The sequence below is a fragment of the Pimephales promelas genome, chromosome 14, assembly GCF_988280905.1.
Source record: "Pimephales promelas chromosome 14, fPimPro1.hap1.1, whole genome shotgun sequence".
Lineage (NCBI taxonomy): Eukaryota > Metazoa > Chordata > Actinopteri > Cypriniformes > Leuciscidae > Pimephales > Pimephales promelas.
This window is the reverse complement of record NC_142782.1, coordinates 10290696-10311130: the sequence shown is the minus strand read 5'-3', so window position 1 is coordinate 10311130 and position 20435 is coordinate 10290696. Positions and strand designations below refer to the sequence as shown.

The 20435-nt window shown below is 38.0% G+C and overlaps 1 protein-coding gene across 1 annotated transcript in view; it reads left to right on the top strand.

Annotated features, from left to right (window-relative positions):
- The window catches only part of LOC120474868 (dematin), a gene marked incomplete at its 3' end in the record, with an annotated part of 57737 nt that overhangs the window by 36750 nt on the left and 552 nt on the right, over positions 1-20435 (top strand). Inside the window, exons 2-11 of the mRNA XM_089119386.1 lie at positions 2388-2447; positions 12748-12795; positions 12956-13036; positions 14559-14696; positions 15277-15321; positions 16798-16936; positions 17027-17071; positions 17166-17315; positions 17685-17821; positions 18924-19029. Coding sequence (XP_088975512.1) covers positions 12781-12795; positions 12956-13036; positions 14559-14696; positions 15277-15321; positions 16798-16936; positions 17027-17071; positions 17166-17315; positions 17685-17821; positions 18924-19029 — 856 coding nt within the window. The remainder of the gene's footprint in view (positions 1-2387; positions 2448-12747; positions 12796-12955; positions 13037-14558; positions 14697-15276; positions 15322-16797; positions 16937-17026; positions 17072-17165; positions 17316-17684; positions 17822-18923; positions 19030-20435) is intronic.

The following is a 20435-nucleotide window of genomic DNA, read 5'->3' as shown; positions in this document are numbered from 1 at the left end:
CAACATAACTTAGCGTTAAATCACCATTCAACAGACTCATGCCACCACCGCACTGGTAACTAGTTAGCAACTTACCTTTAAGACACCGCTTGACTGCTTGTCTGCTGTTTTCTGAACAATCAGTCATCATGCATTTCTTGTGTTAATCATTCTTTAATGGCGCACATTGACGACTGCTCACTAAGTCATGTCTCTACCTAAACACCAAACAAACTGTCTGTATGGAATTTCCAAAAGAAATATGAAAGTGTCACATTCTATAAAGGACAGGACTCAGGAGCTAGATATCGTTAATGAATTCAAGTATTTAGGAGTCATAAATGACTCAACCCTAACATTCAAACGTCATGTAAAAAAGTTGGCAAATAAAATTACTTTCAATTCTCAGAATTTTAAACAAGTTTAAACAAGGCCATTTCTTGACACCAAAGCTGCCAAGTTATTCTTGCATACTATGATTTTTTCACATATTGAGTATTGTTTTACAAATTGGTCATTACCTAGCATATAGAAGTGTAAACAGGAAATGAAGACCATTTGAAGGTTAAAAAATAACTTGTACACAAAATAACTCGAACACAGTTTGTTGTTTTAGAAAACAATACATCTAACGTCGGACAGGTATGTCATGGTATTCCTAAGTGGTCTGTCCTTAGCCCAATACTTTTTAACATTTACATATGCTTCCTCTTGGGCAGATTATTAAAAGTCATATAAGTAAAAACACTCTAAGGCACATGAGTGATTTGTTTTTAGAAAAATATAAAACGCCTTTATTCTTTCATGCCTTAGATTTAAAAAAAAAAAAAAAACAGACGACAAGCAACGACACACTTACGCGTTGCGGCCAATGAGCTTTCATCAAGGTGTGAGTGACAAACACAATCAGTTCTTTTAAATAACAATCAGTTAGTCAAATGACAATCACCAGTTAGGTGTGCCGTAGCTTGTGCGTTTTATATTTTTATATTTACTCGAGTGCCTTGGATTGTTTTTTTTTTTCTTCTAATGAGCAGAACCATACACCCAAAGAGCACAGATGCAGAAGTTACACCCCGTGCAGAAATTTTTGTATTCTTTGTATTTATTAGAAAGCATGTTTTGGGGTTCCTCTTTCATGCTGATTAAACCAAAATCTATATTAGCACAGAAACTAATATCACTGGTATCTCTGCAACACATTTTTTGACTGTTTGCTGGAAATTAAATTATGAATGTACCACGGTTTTCTTTGAATTGAATGGTACAAAGTCAGAGGTCCTTTTTTGTTGGTATCCCTGCAGCTGCATGTAATGTTAGAAATTTCAGTTTGCACCTTGAACATATAATGTAGTATTTCCATCCAGTTTGTAATTTTTACTCTCATTTGACACTTGATGCACATACTGTATCAAGAGTATTTCAAAATTTGCCTCTCAGGAATATTGCCTGATGCAGAAAAGCTTGTCCATGCACTCGTTACCTCTAGGGTTGATTATTGTAATGCCCTTTATTGGCCTACCTGCAAAGTCTATTAAGCGCCTGTTACACATTCAGAACTCTTACACAGTCATACTCCTCATCAGCATATCTCTGGCGTGCTTAGGAACCTGGATTGGCTTCCGGTCCATACCCGCATTGATTTTAAAATTCTTATTTTAACATACAAAGCTGAACACGGAACTGCACTATATGTGGTTTAATTATGCTATATATGTCCTCTCGATTTCTGCCGTCCGCCGACTCTTTTCTCCTTAAACAGCCTTCTTGCAGACTAAATACTATGGGTGAAGGAGCCTTCTCTGTGGCAGCCCTTAGGTTGTGGAACTTCCTTTAACTGTTAGGAATGCCCCAACATTCTTTTTAACATAGTGTTTGTGTCTTAATTGTAGACACTCAATGTATATTGTTCTCTACCTGTTGTTGCACTTTTGTTTTTTAAATTTTATTTTACGGATGCACTTTTGTATTGTACTACTTGTAGCGCTTTGGGTATAAGAAAAGTGCATTATAAATAAAATGTATTATTATTACTATTTAGTGGTCTGAATTAACTATGAGCTACATATTTTTCTTTTTGAGAGATCCGCATTCCAGTTCAATAATTGAGTGATTTTGACTTTTGTGAATTCAGAAGCCCAGCCTGTAGATCAATAACTCAGAGACACTGCCTGAAGAGGAAGCACTTTAGAGAGCACTGTCATTCTCCGTCACATTTATTGGCTGTCACAGACCTCGCTTTTTTATTATTATGGACTACTAGAATAAGCAGCTTCATCATGCTGAAAAATATATTTCAAATGTATTTGTAAAGCACTCTGAATTATTTGCACTGAACAGTACTATTTACTTGATGTTCAACTGTCATGTCATGATGAGTAATGAAATCCTGTATTTGGGTGTTTCAGGAATGGTCTAGGGCGAGGAGACCCTGTAAATGTGTGTCATGAACCTTTTCACCCCCTGAGGTAAGATGTCACTATTCATTTCATCACATCTAAAAAAGCCTTTTTTATATATATAAATATTTTTTATATATAAAAAAAATCATGTTTTGTGTTCCAGAGAGGAAAGGAGGACATGAGGGTGAATAAATGGTGGCAGAATTTTCATGTTTGGGATTAACAAACCCTTAAAATGAATTTTGAAAATATAAACTTATTGCACACAATAATCTTTGTGTCATATTAGCTAATTTTAATGAAGCAAAAAAATAATTTTGAGTGATGGGATAATGGAATAAAGGTTGTAAATATGTTTTTCATGTAATTTTCTGGACTTTTAGTTCCTCACGCTAATCCTCAGTCTCAGTGCTAACGCTGACTTTACTCATTTTAAGACAGCTGACAGGATTGGTAGCTTACACTTGACATAGTTCCTGGTTAAATGGGGGAAGGGAGGCACAGTCGTCTGTCATGCTATCCGTCTGTGCTGACGGCAGGAATGTAATGTGTTTTATCATCTCTCTCCATCTCCATTACATCCCTCCCCCAACCATCTCTCTTTATCCATCGTCTCTATCCTTTCTATTTATCTGCCCTCCCCCCTCTCTGCCACCCCTGACCGCTTTTTTTTGTGTGTACACCTCTGAATCTGTATCTTCTTGTTTTCTTGCTCCCTTTCCAAAGTAAACATGGTTTTGAAGACCCTAATGGAGTTAAGGTTTGTTTTATTGAGGGCAAGGCAATTTTATTTATATAGCAAATTTCATACACGGTAGTAATTCAAAGTGCTTTACGTACAGTACATTTTTTTTTTTTTTTTTTAAGAATCAGAAAATAATCACAATTACGTAGAAGAATACATTGATTAAACCTTAATTTAAAATGTATTAAAACAGTTAGAATCAAAATAATACAGAAGGATCAAATAAAGTGCAATAAGTCTGAGGGCCCTATTTTAACGATCTGAAATGCAAGGATCAAGCGTAAAGCACTTATAACTTTAAAAAATAACTTTGTGGGCGGGACTTGGGCACTGTTGCTATTTTACCGGCAAAATAAATGACTCTTGTGCCCGACGCAAGTTTAAAAGGGGTTGGTCTGAAATAGCTTCATTATTCATAGGTGTGGTGTGGGAGTAACGGTGTGGGCGTAACGTGAGATTAACCCATCCAACATACCCTTTAAGAGCAGGTGTGCATTTTGCATGTCGGATTGTTATTAATATGGCAAATTTACGAGGCGCATGCCAGGAGTGGTTCACAGATGAGGAGACCGACGTTCGTGTCAGGGCAGTGAAAAACAGAGAAGTGACGTTGTATGGGGATGGGAGAAACTCACCCAAATCAGCGTCGGTTAAACAGGCGTGGGAGGGGGGAGGGGGGGATGCATTTCTTTTACATCTTCATGGACACCACAATGATTTCCCTCATGTGTTAATATTTTTCCTTGTTGTAGTGTATGATTTGCAAAAAAAACCTGATGCATCTGTGTTGATGAGAGAATCAAAGTGTATGTGACGTGCGTTGTGCCCCTGCTACATTATGGCCCAGCATGCACGCTTAAAATAGCATTATGAAAACGGCGCAACACACCACTGACTTTAGACTAGGTTTTTTTCTGGTCAGTGGCCCAATTGTTTTCTGGAACTGCAAAATAGCACTGAATGTTTGCGCCAAAACACGCCTCCTTTTTGCACCGACCCGCCCAGGGAGTGCAAGTTCATTTCCTAGTTTGCCGGCGTACGTCTGTGGAGGGAAAATCCGCTTTGCACAGGTGCAAAATAGGAATGATACATGCATCAGTGTACAAAATCATTTGCGCCGGTTGCAAGATAGGGCCCAGAGACTGAATTGAATGTGACTACTGTTGAAGCACATCTGATCTCTCTGGAAGAAGATTCCAGCCATGGGGGGCACACAGTAATAACTGTAAAGTGAACTCGCCGTGCTTTAAGTGAACCCTTAGTATTTCTAACTGATTGGATGAACGACAATCACCAGTGACAACAGATTCACCTGTTGCAAAATGCAAAAGACTTAATTTGGACTTCAAAGTCGCTACAGAAAAAGTAACCGGCCCATGCGAAAACAATAATAAATATCGGAAAGGCATTACATGTAGTCACGCAATGCTGACGTTGTTAAAGTGGGGGGATTGACTGCTTTTTTTCTTTGTATGATTGTGTTTATGGGGTGCAATATTACATATATTCGTGGTTTTTCTTTTTTAAAAAGTCGTATTTTTCATAAACTTCACCTTTATTGTCAGCCGCGCTCTCCTATGTCCTCAAATGAGTGGTTGACTGCCTGAGTCTATGAAACCACTCTCTCAGAAACTGGCAGTGGGCTCAGATTGGTTAGTTTGGGCCGGTGTGTGGTGATTGGCTAAACTGTCGCTCACGTTGTCCGGAAGGTTAACGCCCATTACCTTTATGGGCGAAACGTGCATGTCATGAGCTCTGGTCCAGATGTTAATTATGGTGTCAAACTTCAGTATCAGTTTGAGGCAGAATCAGACCGAGAAAGCAGCGAGAAAGCTGCGATACAGAGAGTCCAGCAGAACCTCACCACACACGGCTCTTACTAAACGTTTCTGAATGATAATTTTCTACATGTTTTAACTTTATACACGTTTGTTTAATACAATAGCATCTGACTGGCAACAATAGCAACTGACTGGCTACTAATGTTATACTCAAACAGCGCGGCATTAGATTACATTCTTGATCAAATCGAAAATAACGTCATAAAGCATATATAAATGAAAAATAAGTTTAAAACATTAGTACTTATACAAAATTCAGGTCCATAATGTTTGTACGCGTGTGTCGTAGACACAACAGCATAACTAGTAGCCTAGTGGCTATAAAGCCAGCACTGGCATTTGAAAAAAATAAAACACAAAGCTACATCTGGAATTATACATGCAAATACATTTAAAATGATTCTTATGAAGTCTTAGCCTACTTACAGGTTGTGGCCCAACAACTGCTGCCTCTGGTTTTAAAGTTGGAACTGCTTCATGTTTTAGTAACAGTTTCTTGTTGAATCCGGCATTGAATTCGTGGAGATTCTGGAAGCTGTCTTCTGTAAATGCGCAGCACAGAGAGCTAAAATACGATCGACATTTTCAGGAACATAATCAAACATAAATTGTATCCATTGTTGATGAAGTACAGCGTCCGTGGGAAGCTCGAACACAGAAGACCTGACAGCTGGGTGAACACAACACACTCGACGAGCAGCAAAAATATGATCATGCCCTTTTTTGCATTTTCCGGAGGGAGGGTTGATGCAAATGTATGGGTTAGTGACGTCTAAAACCCAGCTGTAGTCCCAATTGAGTCGTTTTTGTAGGCAATATACTTCCTGATTTTTAAAAGACGATATCTCTGTTTACACTGAACTTTCAGTGCTGTAACTTTGCAGATACTGTTCATGCACCAACAGCAACATTACACACTATTTAAAATGAAAAAAGTGAAATCACAATCCAGTTGCCATACCGGACAATGATGTAGAATGTCAGTTTGCTCTCCACCACACACCGGTAATAACAGGTCAGGATAGCAGGGTTCAGGCCAGCCTGCTTCAACCTCCTCAAAAAGTACAAACGTTGGTGGGCCTTCTTAATAATACTGGCTGTGTTGGTGGCCCATGTGACGTCATTGGAGATGTACAGGCCCAGATAATAAAAATTGGTTACCATCTCCATTCACCACAGTTTCTCCATCAATGAAGAGAGGAGGAGGAAGGGTATGACCTCTCCTCCTAAAGTCCATAACCATCTCCTTAGTCTTCCCCACGTTGTTGCAGAGATTGTTTACTTCACTATGTGATTGCTCAGATGTGTTAGAGAGCAATCATATGTGAGGAGCGTATAAAGCAAAGAGCTCAAGACACATCCTTGTGGGGAGCCAGTGTTGAGTATAAGGGTGGAGGATAAGGTGCCGTGGATCTTAACCGACTGTGGCCTGTTTGTTAAGAAGTCCAGGACCCAATTACAAAGGGATGGTCTTAGTCCCAGCAGCAGCAGTTTGTTAATTAATGTCTGCGGAATGATGGTGTTAAAGGCAGATGAAAAGTCTAGGAAAAGCAGCCTGACAACTGGATGTGGACGACAGTTGACACTGTGTCAGACGCAGACCGGTTCCTTCCATAAGCATACTGATAGGGGTCCACCTTGATGTTAACAGTGCCTTTAATGTGAGCCAGAACCAGTCGTTGATCAGTGGAGTGAGGGCCACAAGACGACAGTCATTCATGCTTTCCACTACTGATTTTTTAGGCACTGGTACAAAAGTGGACGTCTTAAGACAAACAGGCACAGAAGCTAGGGAGAGTGATAGATTAAAAATGTCTCTTAACAACCCCTTAGACTCCTGAGTACGTTCTTTCAGAACCTGGCCAGAGATGTTATCTGGGCCTGCTGCCTTGTGTGGCTTAATCCGCCACAGCATCATCCTCACTTCCTCAGCAGACTCACTGAAAGATAGCTCACCTGGAGATATTGTGAGCCTGGTACTTTTGGAGCAGTTGGATAAGTCAAAGTGAGCATAGAAGGCATTTAGAGCAGGGGTTCTCAACTCCAGTCCTCGCGACCCACTGCTCTGCATATTGTGTTTGTCCGGGGGTCGTTGGTTTAAAAATGACCCTGTATCCATAGGGCCTAAGTAGCTTTAGAGTTTTTGATGCCATCCACTGGTTCCCTCCTTGCTGCTCTCAGTGCCACTGGGTCCCCAGACCTGAAAGCTGAATCCCGAGAGACCGCACTGCTCCATTTAACCAGGGTTTCTAATTTGGATACCTGGTTATTTTCTTGGTGGAAGCGACGTCACAAATACATTTGCTGATGTATTCACAAACAGATGATACATATTCCTCCAGGTCCACCCCATTTACACCTGTTGCTAACTCCCTGATTACCTGTCAGGAAGTACACTCAAAACAGTCCTGTAACTTGGAGACGGCTCCGTATGGCCACACAGTGATGGGCTTCTCTGTGGGGTTGTTGTCTTTGAGTACAGGATGATGAGTAGGAACCAGCAGGATGGAGATGTGGTCAGAGAAGCCTAGGTTGGGGCTGGGCACCGCTCTGTATGCCTCCCGTCTGTTGGTGTACACTTGGTGTATTACTTGTGTATTATTTCCCCTAGTTGCAGTGTTGTGAACTCAAGACTCGGACTTGGCCTCGAAACCATACTTTAATGGTCTCGGTCTTGTCATGGACTCATGTGCATTTTGACTCGGAATTGACTCGTACTCAAACATATTAGGACTTGGACTTATTCCCGAGTCCCATTCAAATATATCATGATTATTACTGTATGTTAATATTTTCCTTAAATTGTTTGATTGAAACGTCCAATGATTGCTGACTTTCTTGTGCGCAAATGCGCATGACTTGAGACTATAACGTTTGCGGCATGCAAATGCAGCAGGACCCTGGTCAGATGTGATGTGGAGCCTCTAGCTCAACTATGTATTGAAAATGTCTGTCTTATCATCCATAATTCAGTTTGCATATAAGAGCCACACAGAATTCGTGTGCAATAATGTTATTTGAAAGAGCACTTACTGATTGTAATAATTGTAAGTCATAATTATAATAAAATTGCCTTTACACCACTCTGTAGCCTTTTTACCATTACAGTGTACATGATTCCATGGTATATTTGGTTTACTGTTTGAGTATGGTGCCAATTATATTGTTGTTACCACCAAATATTTTACATATTCTTGAAGATATCTTTAAGTCTGGTTTGAGACCCAACCTTAGGTTATCCAACCTCTCTGGTCTCGACTCGGAGTTGACTCTCATTGGTCTCGGTCTCGACTCGGACTCAACTCTCTTTGGTCTCGGTCTCGACTCGGACTTGACTCTCTATGGTCTCGGTCTCGACTCGGACTCGAGTGAGCTGGTCTCGACTACAACACTGCCTAGTTGCTAAGGAGACATGCTGATGGAAGCTTGGCAGAACGCCTTGGTTTCGCCTGATCCCCTGCTACAATGAAAAAAAGCCTCTGGATGCTTATTCTGGAGCTCACAGATGTGGTCATGAAGCTCCCTGAGTGCTATGCTAATGTTAGCACTCGGGGGAATGTAAACAGCTTCAATATGCACAAATGTAAACTCCCGGGCAAATAAAACGGCTAGAATTTTACTGATAGGTGTTCCACAGATTCCGAACAGTGGCTGCTCACCTGACTACAGTTTGTACACCAACCTTTATTGATGTAAAAACACAGCCCCCCTCCTTGAGATTTACCTGAGAGATGGTTACGGTCAGCTCGGAAAAGAAGTAGCCCATCGATCTGGTAAGCTGAGTCCGGCATCTTGTTGTTAAGCCATGTTTCCATCATTGCACAACAGTTCTACATTTCCATGAAACTGCTTAGTCGGAGTCTGTTGCTAGACTTTAACCTAGCTAGCAAGCCAGCCTGCTTACCTCACTTCTGCATCCGTGCACACCGCTTCCGCTTTCCCCTCAGGTATGACCTGCTCCTCCAGAATGCTGTCCTCAAGAGCCGCATTCTTCCCAACTTTGCTTTTAACTAATTGGTTTAACCACCATGCTGGCAACAGCAAGTTGAAGAAGTTCAGTCAAACTGTACCTAACTATACCTAATTTATTAAATAACGTTACGCCAATTGCCGGTAGCTGAAAAGCCCCTGCACTGCTGCACACCACCATTTTGTTTTTTTATCAGAAGGACATATTTTCTGGTTCTACATGCTCAGAGTCCTTACATTAGCTTTCTGTATGAGCTTCAGTTGTCTTATGGTCTTTTGGGAAGTCCAGTGTGGAGTCCATTAAAATAGTCTACACTTCTTGTGATCAAAGCATGAATAACTTTCTGTAAATGTTGACTGGAAACAAAACATATCATTCCTGCACTGTATTTGAGATTTTTGTTATTGCTTTGACATGACTACTGAAAATAAGGGTTCCTGACTTGATGTTTTGTTTTAGACTCCATTGTATCAAGGTATATTTCTCTCCAAATGCAATGACTTCAGTTTTATCTTTGTTTAACTGAAGAAAGGTTTGGCACATCCAGCTGTTCATTTCATTAGTCATTAGGCGATAGGGCTAGGTAGATCTGGGTGTCTGATCTTTATAGCTGTGGTAAGCAATTTGGTTCTTTCTGATTATTTGGGTCAGTGGGACAGCTGAACATGAGTAGTGCAAAAATTGAGCCTTGTGAGACTCTGCATGTCATTGATGTCCACCTGTGTTCACATTAGGGATGGGACCATAACCGGTTTCACTATAAACCATGATGAAATGTACTGACAGTTAGTATTATTGTTCAAAATTTAATTTTCACTAAAACCGTGTTTGATTATCGCTATTTTAATAACTCACAAATAAAATAAATTTAAATAAATCATGTCCACAGGAAAACAGCTTAAAGATATTCAGAAATGGCATAGTTACAATTAAAAAGAAAATTACATATCAGTCTGAGTCATTGTTGAATATATGGAGAATCAATTGTGATACAAAAGAGATATTATTTGTGACTTTTCTTTCCTATTGGTTTCCTTGACTATGGATTGTTTTTTTTCTTTGTCAAATCCAGAACAGACATAACCTAAAACCCACCATACAGCCAAGATCGCTCACTGAGCTCTTAATTGAATGTTAGCCTCAGAAATCCATTCAGACCTCTGTCCATCTTAAAAACCATCACACTGACAGGGTCTGGTTGGCTCCATTGTGGGAACCATTAAGATGGCTTGACAAGATCTCCATGAGCATATTTATCTGTATGTATTTATCTGTATTTCTGATATGAACCATCCAGTTGCTTCCTTTATTTTTTAGCAGTGTTTTATTGTACAGGCATGCTGCAGGGTTGTGAGAAATGTGTTCTTTTCAGCAGAATACAAAAGACTCACAGGGTGCTAGAATAAAGCTTTTGTATTGTGATCCATCAGAAAAGCCCAGAGAAACACTGTCGTTGTGCTTATAGTCTTTTGACTGCAGAAGGTTTTAAGGTCCTTACACTGCTGACTTTTCTGTACTTAAAACTGTTAAATCCAACCTGAGTCCGAATGACTTAGGAGTTCCCCAAGGGTCAGTTCTAGGACCGTTGTTGTTTTCGATGTATATAAATGATCTCCCAGATTGTTGTCAGGGTGTAAACTGTCAGCTTTATGCTGACGACACCATTATCCATGTGTCAGCAAAAACAACTGCAGTGGTTGGGCAGCAGTTAACACAGGCTTTACATAACATCTCGAAATGGCTTCAACTGTCCCATTTAACTTTAAATGTTCATAAAACCTTTACCATGTGTTTTTCTGTCAATCGGAGGTCCCCTGACAGCATCCTTGAAGTTCATTTAGATCATGAACCCATCTCTGAGGTTCATGAAATGAAATACTTGGGCATAATCTTGGACAGACACCTGAAGTTTCAAAGTCATGTAAACCATATTTGTAGGAAAGTCAAATCAAATCTAAACTGCTTTCGTTTTATTAGAAGAGAGTTGCCACATCATGCGGTTTTATTGTTTATGCATGCATGCAATGGTTTTTTCACATTTTTCATATTGTATCACAGCATGGTCACAGACATCAGCTACCACTCTGAAACCAGTCATCTCTCTATAGACCCCTTTTGCATCGACGTCACAGTTACGTCACGGTGCTAGCTGGTGGCAAAACAAAGTGTAATCTGGAGGCGGCCAATACAAAACAGCACAGATTTGGCTACATAATAAGGAGCTTAAATAATTGTTACTATTATTAAATGTCAACTTGTTGTGTTGTTTGGTGCAAGAATTGATAAAAAATGAATATGCTGTATCTGGAACTTTTATTTCTAGAAAATATTCACATCATTAAAATCGCACGTAATGTCACTCTTTACATTGTCGTGGTCTTGGCGCTGGCTCGGCAGAACTGCGGATCGTACACACAAGTCTTGTACAGGACCATATAGGCATCTAAAGATTTATATGCCCTCAGTTTCTATTTACGATCGGTTTCTCTATAAGGTAACGTTAGGTGTAGAACAAGTCAGGCCACTCAACCGAGGTAACGTACGTTAATCCTGTCAGATCACCCATGCATTGAGTGAGCGTGTAGGCGGCTACAGGTCGGCCAATCTGGTTCCGTCCGTTTAAAATAACTTTTGGAAATAACAATCGCCGTCCTGGACAGTAAGTGACCTTACACATTAAGATAATATCGGATTTTCTCCAGTCATTTTTAAAAAACAAGTTAACAATCCTTGCTAACTAGCGTTAGTAAAGCGGCCAGAGGGATCTTTCTGCCTCCACCTAAGCTCCGCCCACAAAAAAACGTCACCATGTTTACCAACTGTAAAAGGGTCTATACAAACAGGCAATTAAGATATTTGACAAAAAACCCATGATATATCATCATGTTATACAAAAGCATAAGCTTTTTACTTTCGAAAATTTTGTACATTTTAGTATTTTGAAATTGACTTTTAAATGTTTGTACAACTGTGTGTCACCACTGTTCTCTGGCTTCATAGAGAGGCGTCAGAGCTCTTTAAGACCTTCCACCAGAGCATCAGTTAGTGGGGATTGTGTGCTACCGAAGTTAAGAAAATCTTTTGGTCAGTCTAGCTTCTCCTTCAGAGGGGCTAGACTATGGAATTCTCTCCCAATTGGACTCAAACTGCAGAAGAATATTAACATCTTTACCAGAGACCTTAAACAGTGGCTGAAATCGGGCCAAAGTTGTTCCCATGTCTAATTGATTTTCTAATTGTTTTTATCTGTACTAAAAGCCCCTATGGACAGGTGTTGAAAATTAGCACATGTGCTATTACACTTTAAACAATGCATCTGGTTCGTCCAATGTTATTGTTATGTCCATATTAAATAAATGAATAAATAAATAAAATAAAAATACTTTGTGTGTATTAGCAACTTTCTGCAAACTACTATGTTCTTCTGACTTAAAGTTGGTGAAGGTGATGTTGGAAAGCATCTGTAAATCAACCCTGACATAAGTGACATAATCACAGAATGTAAACTGTTATCTCTAAAAAAAAGTTGGATATACTTACATTATATATCTGCATACATACAGTATGCTTGGATAACTGTTTGATTTATTGTATCATCACAAAATGTAAACCATATTAAACTGTAAATATATTAAGATATTATAAATATTAATAGAATGATTTTCTGGAAAGCTGGTTTCAAACAATGTGTATTGTGAAATGCATTATACACATAATCTAACTTGGCGTACTTCTGCTTTGAGTCTTTTAGAGGCCTCTGACATCCATCTTAAGCCTTGTTCTCATCCACAATTTCTTCTCTTTCATCAGTGACCTCATAAAGGGAGCGCTTTCTCTTTCAAAATGATGCTGCATAAGGTGATTAAGAAGCAAACGGTTTTATATCAATTTGTTTTTAAGTAGATTTCCTATTTGTTCAAAATAAAATAAGATAATTAATAATCATAAAACAAGTAAAAAGATTAATGAAATGTTTGACCTTTGACCTGTGTGTGTGTGTGTGTGTGTGTGTGAACAGCAATCGGCCAGTACCTCCCCGGGCACTGTTTGTTCTCTACGTGCAGGAGGTGGTCCTGGAACCCCAGCAGTCACTATAGTGGTATGTTGAGCAGTGCATGCTGAGATATAATTCTCTGCACACTTTCCAGATGTTACTGCATAGGCCTACTGTAAGAATAAACATAACAAGGGCAACAGATAACTGGTGCAACAACTAATGAAGTTCTTTCAAAGAAAAAATAGTATCTTTATGGGTGCATCTCAATCAGCTCCTTAGTTTAGTAGTCAGGACACTGATCAGGGAGTTGGCCATTTTAACTCTCTGGTGCTCTTCAGTTATAAACGAAAGTTTTTGAACGAAAACCTTTATATTTAGATTTTTTACTTCATTGGAATAGTACGAAACTTGGAAAAGGTTTTGGCACTGCTGTGTGAACAGAAAAAAAAAATTCATGTACATGATGTACATTAAATGGTCCTACAAAAAAATAGTCTCGCTTGTAGTCCTTACAGTCAAAAATGGCCGCATTAAAAATCTATGGAAAACCAAATTTAGTTTGGTAATAAACGTTTGATATAATCTTACTGAAGCTGTACTAAAGGTGTACTAAGCTGTAGTATTTTTGTGCATTTTTCATAACAATAAATTTAAACTTCTATAATTTTATTTGTTCACTTTTTATAACTTTACTTCAGCTGTCATGGTGTAGCTGTGGTAAAGTCATGACGACAGAGATTTAAATTAGCTCTCAGATTTCATCAAAAATATCTTAATTTGTGTTCCAAAGATGAACGAAAGTCTCACGGGGTTGGAACAACATGAGGGTGAGTAATTACTGACAGAATTTTAATTTTTAGGTGAACTAACTCTTTAACTTTAAGCATTAACATAATTTAACTGCAATACTCAAAAACACAGAAGAAGTTAACTTTAACAGCAAAAGCGAACAAAGATTTGGGAGAGCTGGGGGTTTAAATACATAAGGGAGGATAATCAACAGAACAGGGAACAGTGTATCCTAATTAACAACCAGCAAAACTAATAATGACTGGGAACACAGGCAACACCAAAACACAATAAAACTAAACAACTAAATCAAACTAAAATATAGTACATTTATTTCACTTGGCACAAAACAAATGTCATGCAAGTCATCTTACAACACATAATGACATGCAATGGATGTTTTAAAAAACAAACCATTATTTAATTACATTTCAGCATGTGTATACATTGCTATTCAGGTAGGACTTAACATAATACAGCTATTATTTCAAATTAATTTATGGCTGAAATGTTGGAAAATGTAACAATCAAAGCATTTATCCTAATCAATGTCCTTTAAATAACATTAAAAAAAATATTTGTTAGAAAAATATCAGTTCTGCTATTCATTCATAAGTTCCAGTAGTAGCGTTATACAATAAGGATGTTGACCTGTCATCATCAGTGACCCAATATGAAGTGAGCCAAGGTTTTTACTGTCCTTACCAGTGCCTAATTCTTGTACACAATATGATTCACCTAGGGAGCTAGGGAGCTGATTGAGTTATACTGTACCTTATGTCTATGAGGTTGCCAATAATTTACCCTATTTCTTTCATATTTTGGATTTCTACAGGCCAAAATGGACAATCAAGTGATTGGGTATAAGGATCTAGCAGCTATACCTAAAGACAAGGCCATTCTAGACATCGAGAGGCCTGACCTGATGATGTATGAGCCCCACTTCAGCTATTCACCAATGGATCGCTCAGAGGTATGTATACCTGTTCAATTGCTTGTTAATGCAAATATCTAATCAGCCAATGGCAGCAACTCAACATGACACTCAATGCATTTAGGCATGTGGACATGGTCAAGATGATCTGCTAAAGCATTAGAGTATCAGAATGGGGAAAAAGGTGATTTATGTGACTTTGAATGTGGCATGGTCGTTGGTGGCAGACGGGCTGGTCTGAGTATTTTAGAAACTGCTGATCTACTGGGATTTTCTTGGCACAATTTGGGCCCCTTACATGTTTGTCTGTCAGCATGTGTGATGTGTTTGCTGGTTAGTTTCCTGATAGATGAGGTGTCTCGTCTCCCCATCAGAGTGCCTGGACAGAGATCAGAACACACACACACACACGTCATGTTAATTCGGCTCTCCCACAGTAATTTCCTTTTTGTTTCGCTGTGATGGAAGCTTTACGCTTCATTAACTCTGTAAACCTGTCTGTGGAAATGCCTATATATCTCACTTACTGCCAACAACTGACTCTCTCTCTCTCTCTCTCTCTCTCTCTCTCTCTCTCTCTCTCTCTCTCTCTCTCTCTCTCTCTCTCTTCTCTCTCTAGAGGTCATTATCTCCTCGCTCTATCTCCCCTCCTCCATCTCCAGAGGTAAGTTATGTAGTGCATCTCTGTGTGTGAGGTTAAAAATCACAAATAAGTCATATGCAGTCTAATATCTGTCAACTGAATGACAAGTTTATATGCTGTTTATATTTTAGCAGCACTCTTGCTATGAGGCTTGTCCAATCAAATTAGAATTGTTGTGTAATGAAAACAGGGTGATTCACAAATAACAGACATTTAGGTTACAAATTATGTAGACTACTGTTCCAAAGTTTGGAGTCGGTGAGATTTTTAAATGTTTTTGAAAGACATTTAAAATAATTTTTCTTACTTACGCTCACCAAGGCTGCATTTATTTAATCAGAAATACAGTAATAAGAGTAGCTAATATTATGAAAAAGTATTATAATTTAAAAAAACTTCATTTTTTTAAATAAATGTTATTTATTCATGTGATGGCAAAGCTGAATTTTCGAGTAGCACCTCATTGCAGTACACAAGATCCAGGGGGCGGAGTCGGATCCAGATCTGAGGGATGGAGTTGGGTAGGTTTAGGGGTGGGTTTAGGGATCAGGGGGGTGGAGCTGGGTAGGTTTAGGTATATGTAAGGTGGGAGGAGTTGGATCTGGATCCGACTCCTCCCCGTGAATTTCATGTTCTGCAGTGAGGACCATCTAGAATTTTTAGCAGCCATTAATCCAGTCTTCAGTGTCACATGAAATGTCCTAATAATATCCTATATTTATCATATAAATACCTATATTGATCCTATAAATATCCTAATATTCTGATGAAAAAAGTTTCTGCTGTTTAATATTTTTTTGTGGAAACGGTAATACTTTTTTCAGGATTATTTGATAAATAGAAATTAATAAAAGAGCATTTATTTGAGGAAATCGTTTAACATTTTAAATGTCTTACTGACACTTTTGATCAATTTAGTATCCTTTCTGAATAAAAGTATTAATTTATTTTAAAGAATATTAAATATTCATGTAAATATTGCACCACAATGATTGTGTAAATGTAAAACTCAATTGATTAATTTAAATAGTCTTATAATAATTTTGTGGCAAATTAATTTGTACATTTTTAAAAGTATCTCAATTAACATGAGTTTGTGTTTTCTGTATAATATATAATAATTATTCAATAATTAGAAAAATGCTGTTTTAAATACAGTAGCTTTAGTTGGAATTCAGCCCGCAAGAACACTGTCACCACTTGGCTACATATAATGTATATTGTATTTTTTATTACCTTGAAAATTTTGAACATGCTCAAGGTGTTGCTAAATATGTATACCACACATTTAAATCAAACAAAATATGAAATGAAAAAAGTTTTTGAAGAAACACTGATAACATCAGATTTGTTATTTTTAAAAACTCAATACTGAAGCAACAAACCACCATTGCAGCAGATATTTGACCATGGTCAAAGATCAAACTATTTTATGATCTGCTTTAAAATCTCTTTGCATGATTCTTAATCACACCTTCCTTCTACGTGTAATTGTAGAACAGTCTATCAAAGGACATGCGGGATTGGTCAGAGCCAAAGTCATCGGGCAGCTCCTCTCCTGCCTCAACGCAGCTGAGTAAAAGCATCACCGTCAGCACTAAAGTCCCACATCAGCAACAGCACTTCCACAGGCCAGGTTTGGTACTACAGCCCCTAACAAACACAGCAATAAAACCTCAGGGAAGATCACAAACTAAAACTAAACAACCATAATTTTTCCTTCCAGACAACGGAAGCAACATGTTCAAGAAGCCGCCTATATATAAACAAGGTATGAAATATCTGTTCTGCTCTTATGTCAGATTCACTGTAAATGATTTTCTTAAGCATATTGAGTATATGTATGTGTATTTGAATGGATGTAGATGTCTCATCAGCTGTTCCGCACTCTAAACACATGGAAGATTTAATCATCGAGTCATCGAAGTTTCCTGCCGCCCAGCCTCCAGATCCCAACCAGCCCTCTAAGATAGAGACAGAATACTGGCCCTGTCCACCCTCACTAGCTGTCATAGGTAATACACTCATGCTGTCTCAGTTTTTTTTTTTTTGTTCTCTTAAAGGAGTAGTTCACTTTTAAAATAAACTTTTGCTGATAATTTACTCACCCCCATGTCATCCAAGATATCCATGTCATTCTTTCTTCAGTCGAAAAGACCCTTACAAAAACTGGATAAGAGTTATTCATTGTCTGAAATCGTTTAAATCCCTTTGAACAGTTTGCACTGAAACTGTCTATTGGACCTTGAACCGTTTGGTTCCCATTGAAGTCCATTATATGGAGAAAAATAGTATTTGGTATCGGGACAGTTTTATGACATGGTAGTATTTGTTCATCTACTCGATCACACTCTTCATCCCATATTCCTGTGTTTGTGCAACAGAGACAGAGCGGAGAAAGAATGTAGCATCCAAGACAGCTGAGGGAGAGGAGGGTGAGGAGGATGATAAGTATGATGACAATGATCTGTCTGAAGACATGTGGAGACTTCGGAAAATGCAGAAGCAAGAGCTCAACAAGGTGTAAAATTATCTTGTCAAATTTTCTTATTCAAAGATATACATTGTCTGTTCTTTTTTTAATCCTTTTTAGTCCTGCAGTTTTAGAGTTAAACTATTTCAAATGGCTTATGTCTAATTCTTTTCTTATTTTATTTTTTTTAAATAAAAATATACTTTTGTTCCACAAGTTTGTATTAAATCAATTAAAACTATTTAATTTAAATCAGCGAAACAAAAAGTCAACAAAGGTGACAATAAATTCATTTTTAAGGTTTTATAGAAAATCGATAAATACTGTTAAAAAAATAAATACATTTATTAAAATAAATACTGTTCTTTTTAGCTTTAAATTTTATCAAAGAATCCTGAAAAAAATGAGAACATTTTAATTTTCCACAAAGAACATCCAGAATATAGTTCAACATAGAGAATAATAAGAAGTTAGCGTATTAGAGTAATTTCTGAAGGACTGTGTGACACTGAAGGGTGCTGAAAACTCAGCTTTGCCATCTCAGAAATGCATTCAATTTTTAATTATATTAAAGTAAAAATCATTTCATTTAAATTGTAATAATATTTTATCATATTGCTGTTCATACTTAGCATAAGTATACTGAGCATAAGAGAATTAAAAATATGAAAAAGTCTTACCGACCCCAAAAGTTTGAAAGGTAGTATTGTACATGCAGTCATTATGTCCTATTTGTATATTTAAAAAAATATTTCATGCTACAAACTCGTCTAAAAGGTCATTCAAAATTGAGGGAATTTTTAAAATCAATAGTGACCAGCCACACTACCTAAATACACACCTTATACACTAATTTAACTTTCTTCCCTGTATTAACAGTTCTTCTTAAACCTTATTTTCTTTGGAAACTGAGGATAAAATATTGTTGGGTTGGTTCGTATCTGTAAGATCTTTTGTCTCAGTTGACCTTCAAGTAAAAGCCATAGTTGGTTTTAGATGAAGGACAAATCTTTAGGGATTCTTGCCTTTCCTGTCGAAACAGAGAGCCATGCTGATCAATTCAGTCTCTCAGCCTGAGTATATTGTTTCAGTTTCCATCTCACCCCCCAAACTCCCTCTTCATCTCTCACTCTCTCTCTCTCTGTCACAGATTCAGTCTAATCTAGGAAAATTGATACTAAAGGAGGAGATCGAGAGATCGGCCCCTGTCCACAGGAAAACGCGGTCCCTGCCCGACAGGACACCCGTGCATCTGGGTATATTTTAATGTGTGTGTGTGTGTGTGTGTGGTCCTTATTTCCCTATCTTTATAGGGACAAAATGTCTCCACAAAGATAGGCAATATCACAAATCCTTGTCCTTGCCGGGATATTTTTTTTTCTCACCATGAGGAAAACAACTTATAAATCACATAAATCATAAGTGATATTTTTGAAAATATAAAAATGCAGAAAGTTGGGTAAGCGAGGAGGTGTAGGGTTAGGGTTAGGGAATAGATTATTGTTTGTACAGTATAAAAATCAGTGTGACAATGTAATAAACCCATAAAATATGAATACCAAGTGTGAGTGTGTGTGGTTGTCACAAAACTGACACTTAAAGGGATAGTTCACTTTGAAATTAATTTTTGATATATTTTAGCTTACATCAAGGGCATCCAAGATGTAGGTGTCTTTGTTTCCACAGCATTTTCAATTTCGACATTTTTCGGTCAAACCGTTGTTGTCTGTCAGTCCTATAATGCCGTTTTAGGGGGTCCACCTCAAAGAGCATGCACAGAGAAGTCAAAATTAAACATGATTTAATGACTCGTAATTGTAAGTACACACTGATGGCCTAAGACACGAAACGAGCGGTTTGTGTGAGAAAACGAACAGTATTTATATAGTTTTTACCTCTTGTTAACAGCCGTCGAACTGATCTGAATCAAATGTCCAACTGAACCGAACTGAACCGTCTCCAGGCGTTACGTCGAAAGTGATCTCTCGCGTGTCTGTCACGCATTGTTTACACAGAGATTTCGGAAGTTTTACCTTTCACTGTTTAGTGAAAGGTAAAACTTCCGAAATCTCCGTCTAAACAATGCGTGATGTAGACGGCTGTTAACAAGAGGTAAAAACTATATAAATACTGTTCGTTTACACAGAGTTTACATTGTTTACACAGAGATTTCGGAAGTTTTACCTTTCATTTAGTGAAACAATGCGTGACATAGACGCGAGAGATCACTTCCGGTGTAACGTCTGGGGACAGTTCAGTTAGGTTCAATTGGACATCTGATTCAGATCAGTTCGACGGCTGTTAACAAGAGGTAAAAACGATATTAATACTGTTCGTTTTCTCACACAAACCGCTCGTTTCATGTCTTAGGCCATCAGTGTGTACTTACATGTACGAGTCATTAAATCATGTTTAATTTTGACTTCTCTGTGCATGCTCTTTGAGGTGGACCCACTAAAACTGCATTATAGGACTGACAGACAACAACGGTTTGACCAAAAAATGTCTAAATTGAAAATGCTGTGGAAACAAAGACACCTACATCTTGGATGCCCTTGAGGTTAGCTAAAACATATCAAAAATTAATTTCAAAGTGAACTATCCCTTTAAGGAAGAACAATGATACGTAGAAATAAGCAGCATTATTAACAGCAGCTGTTGT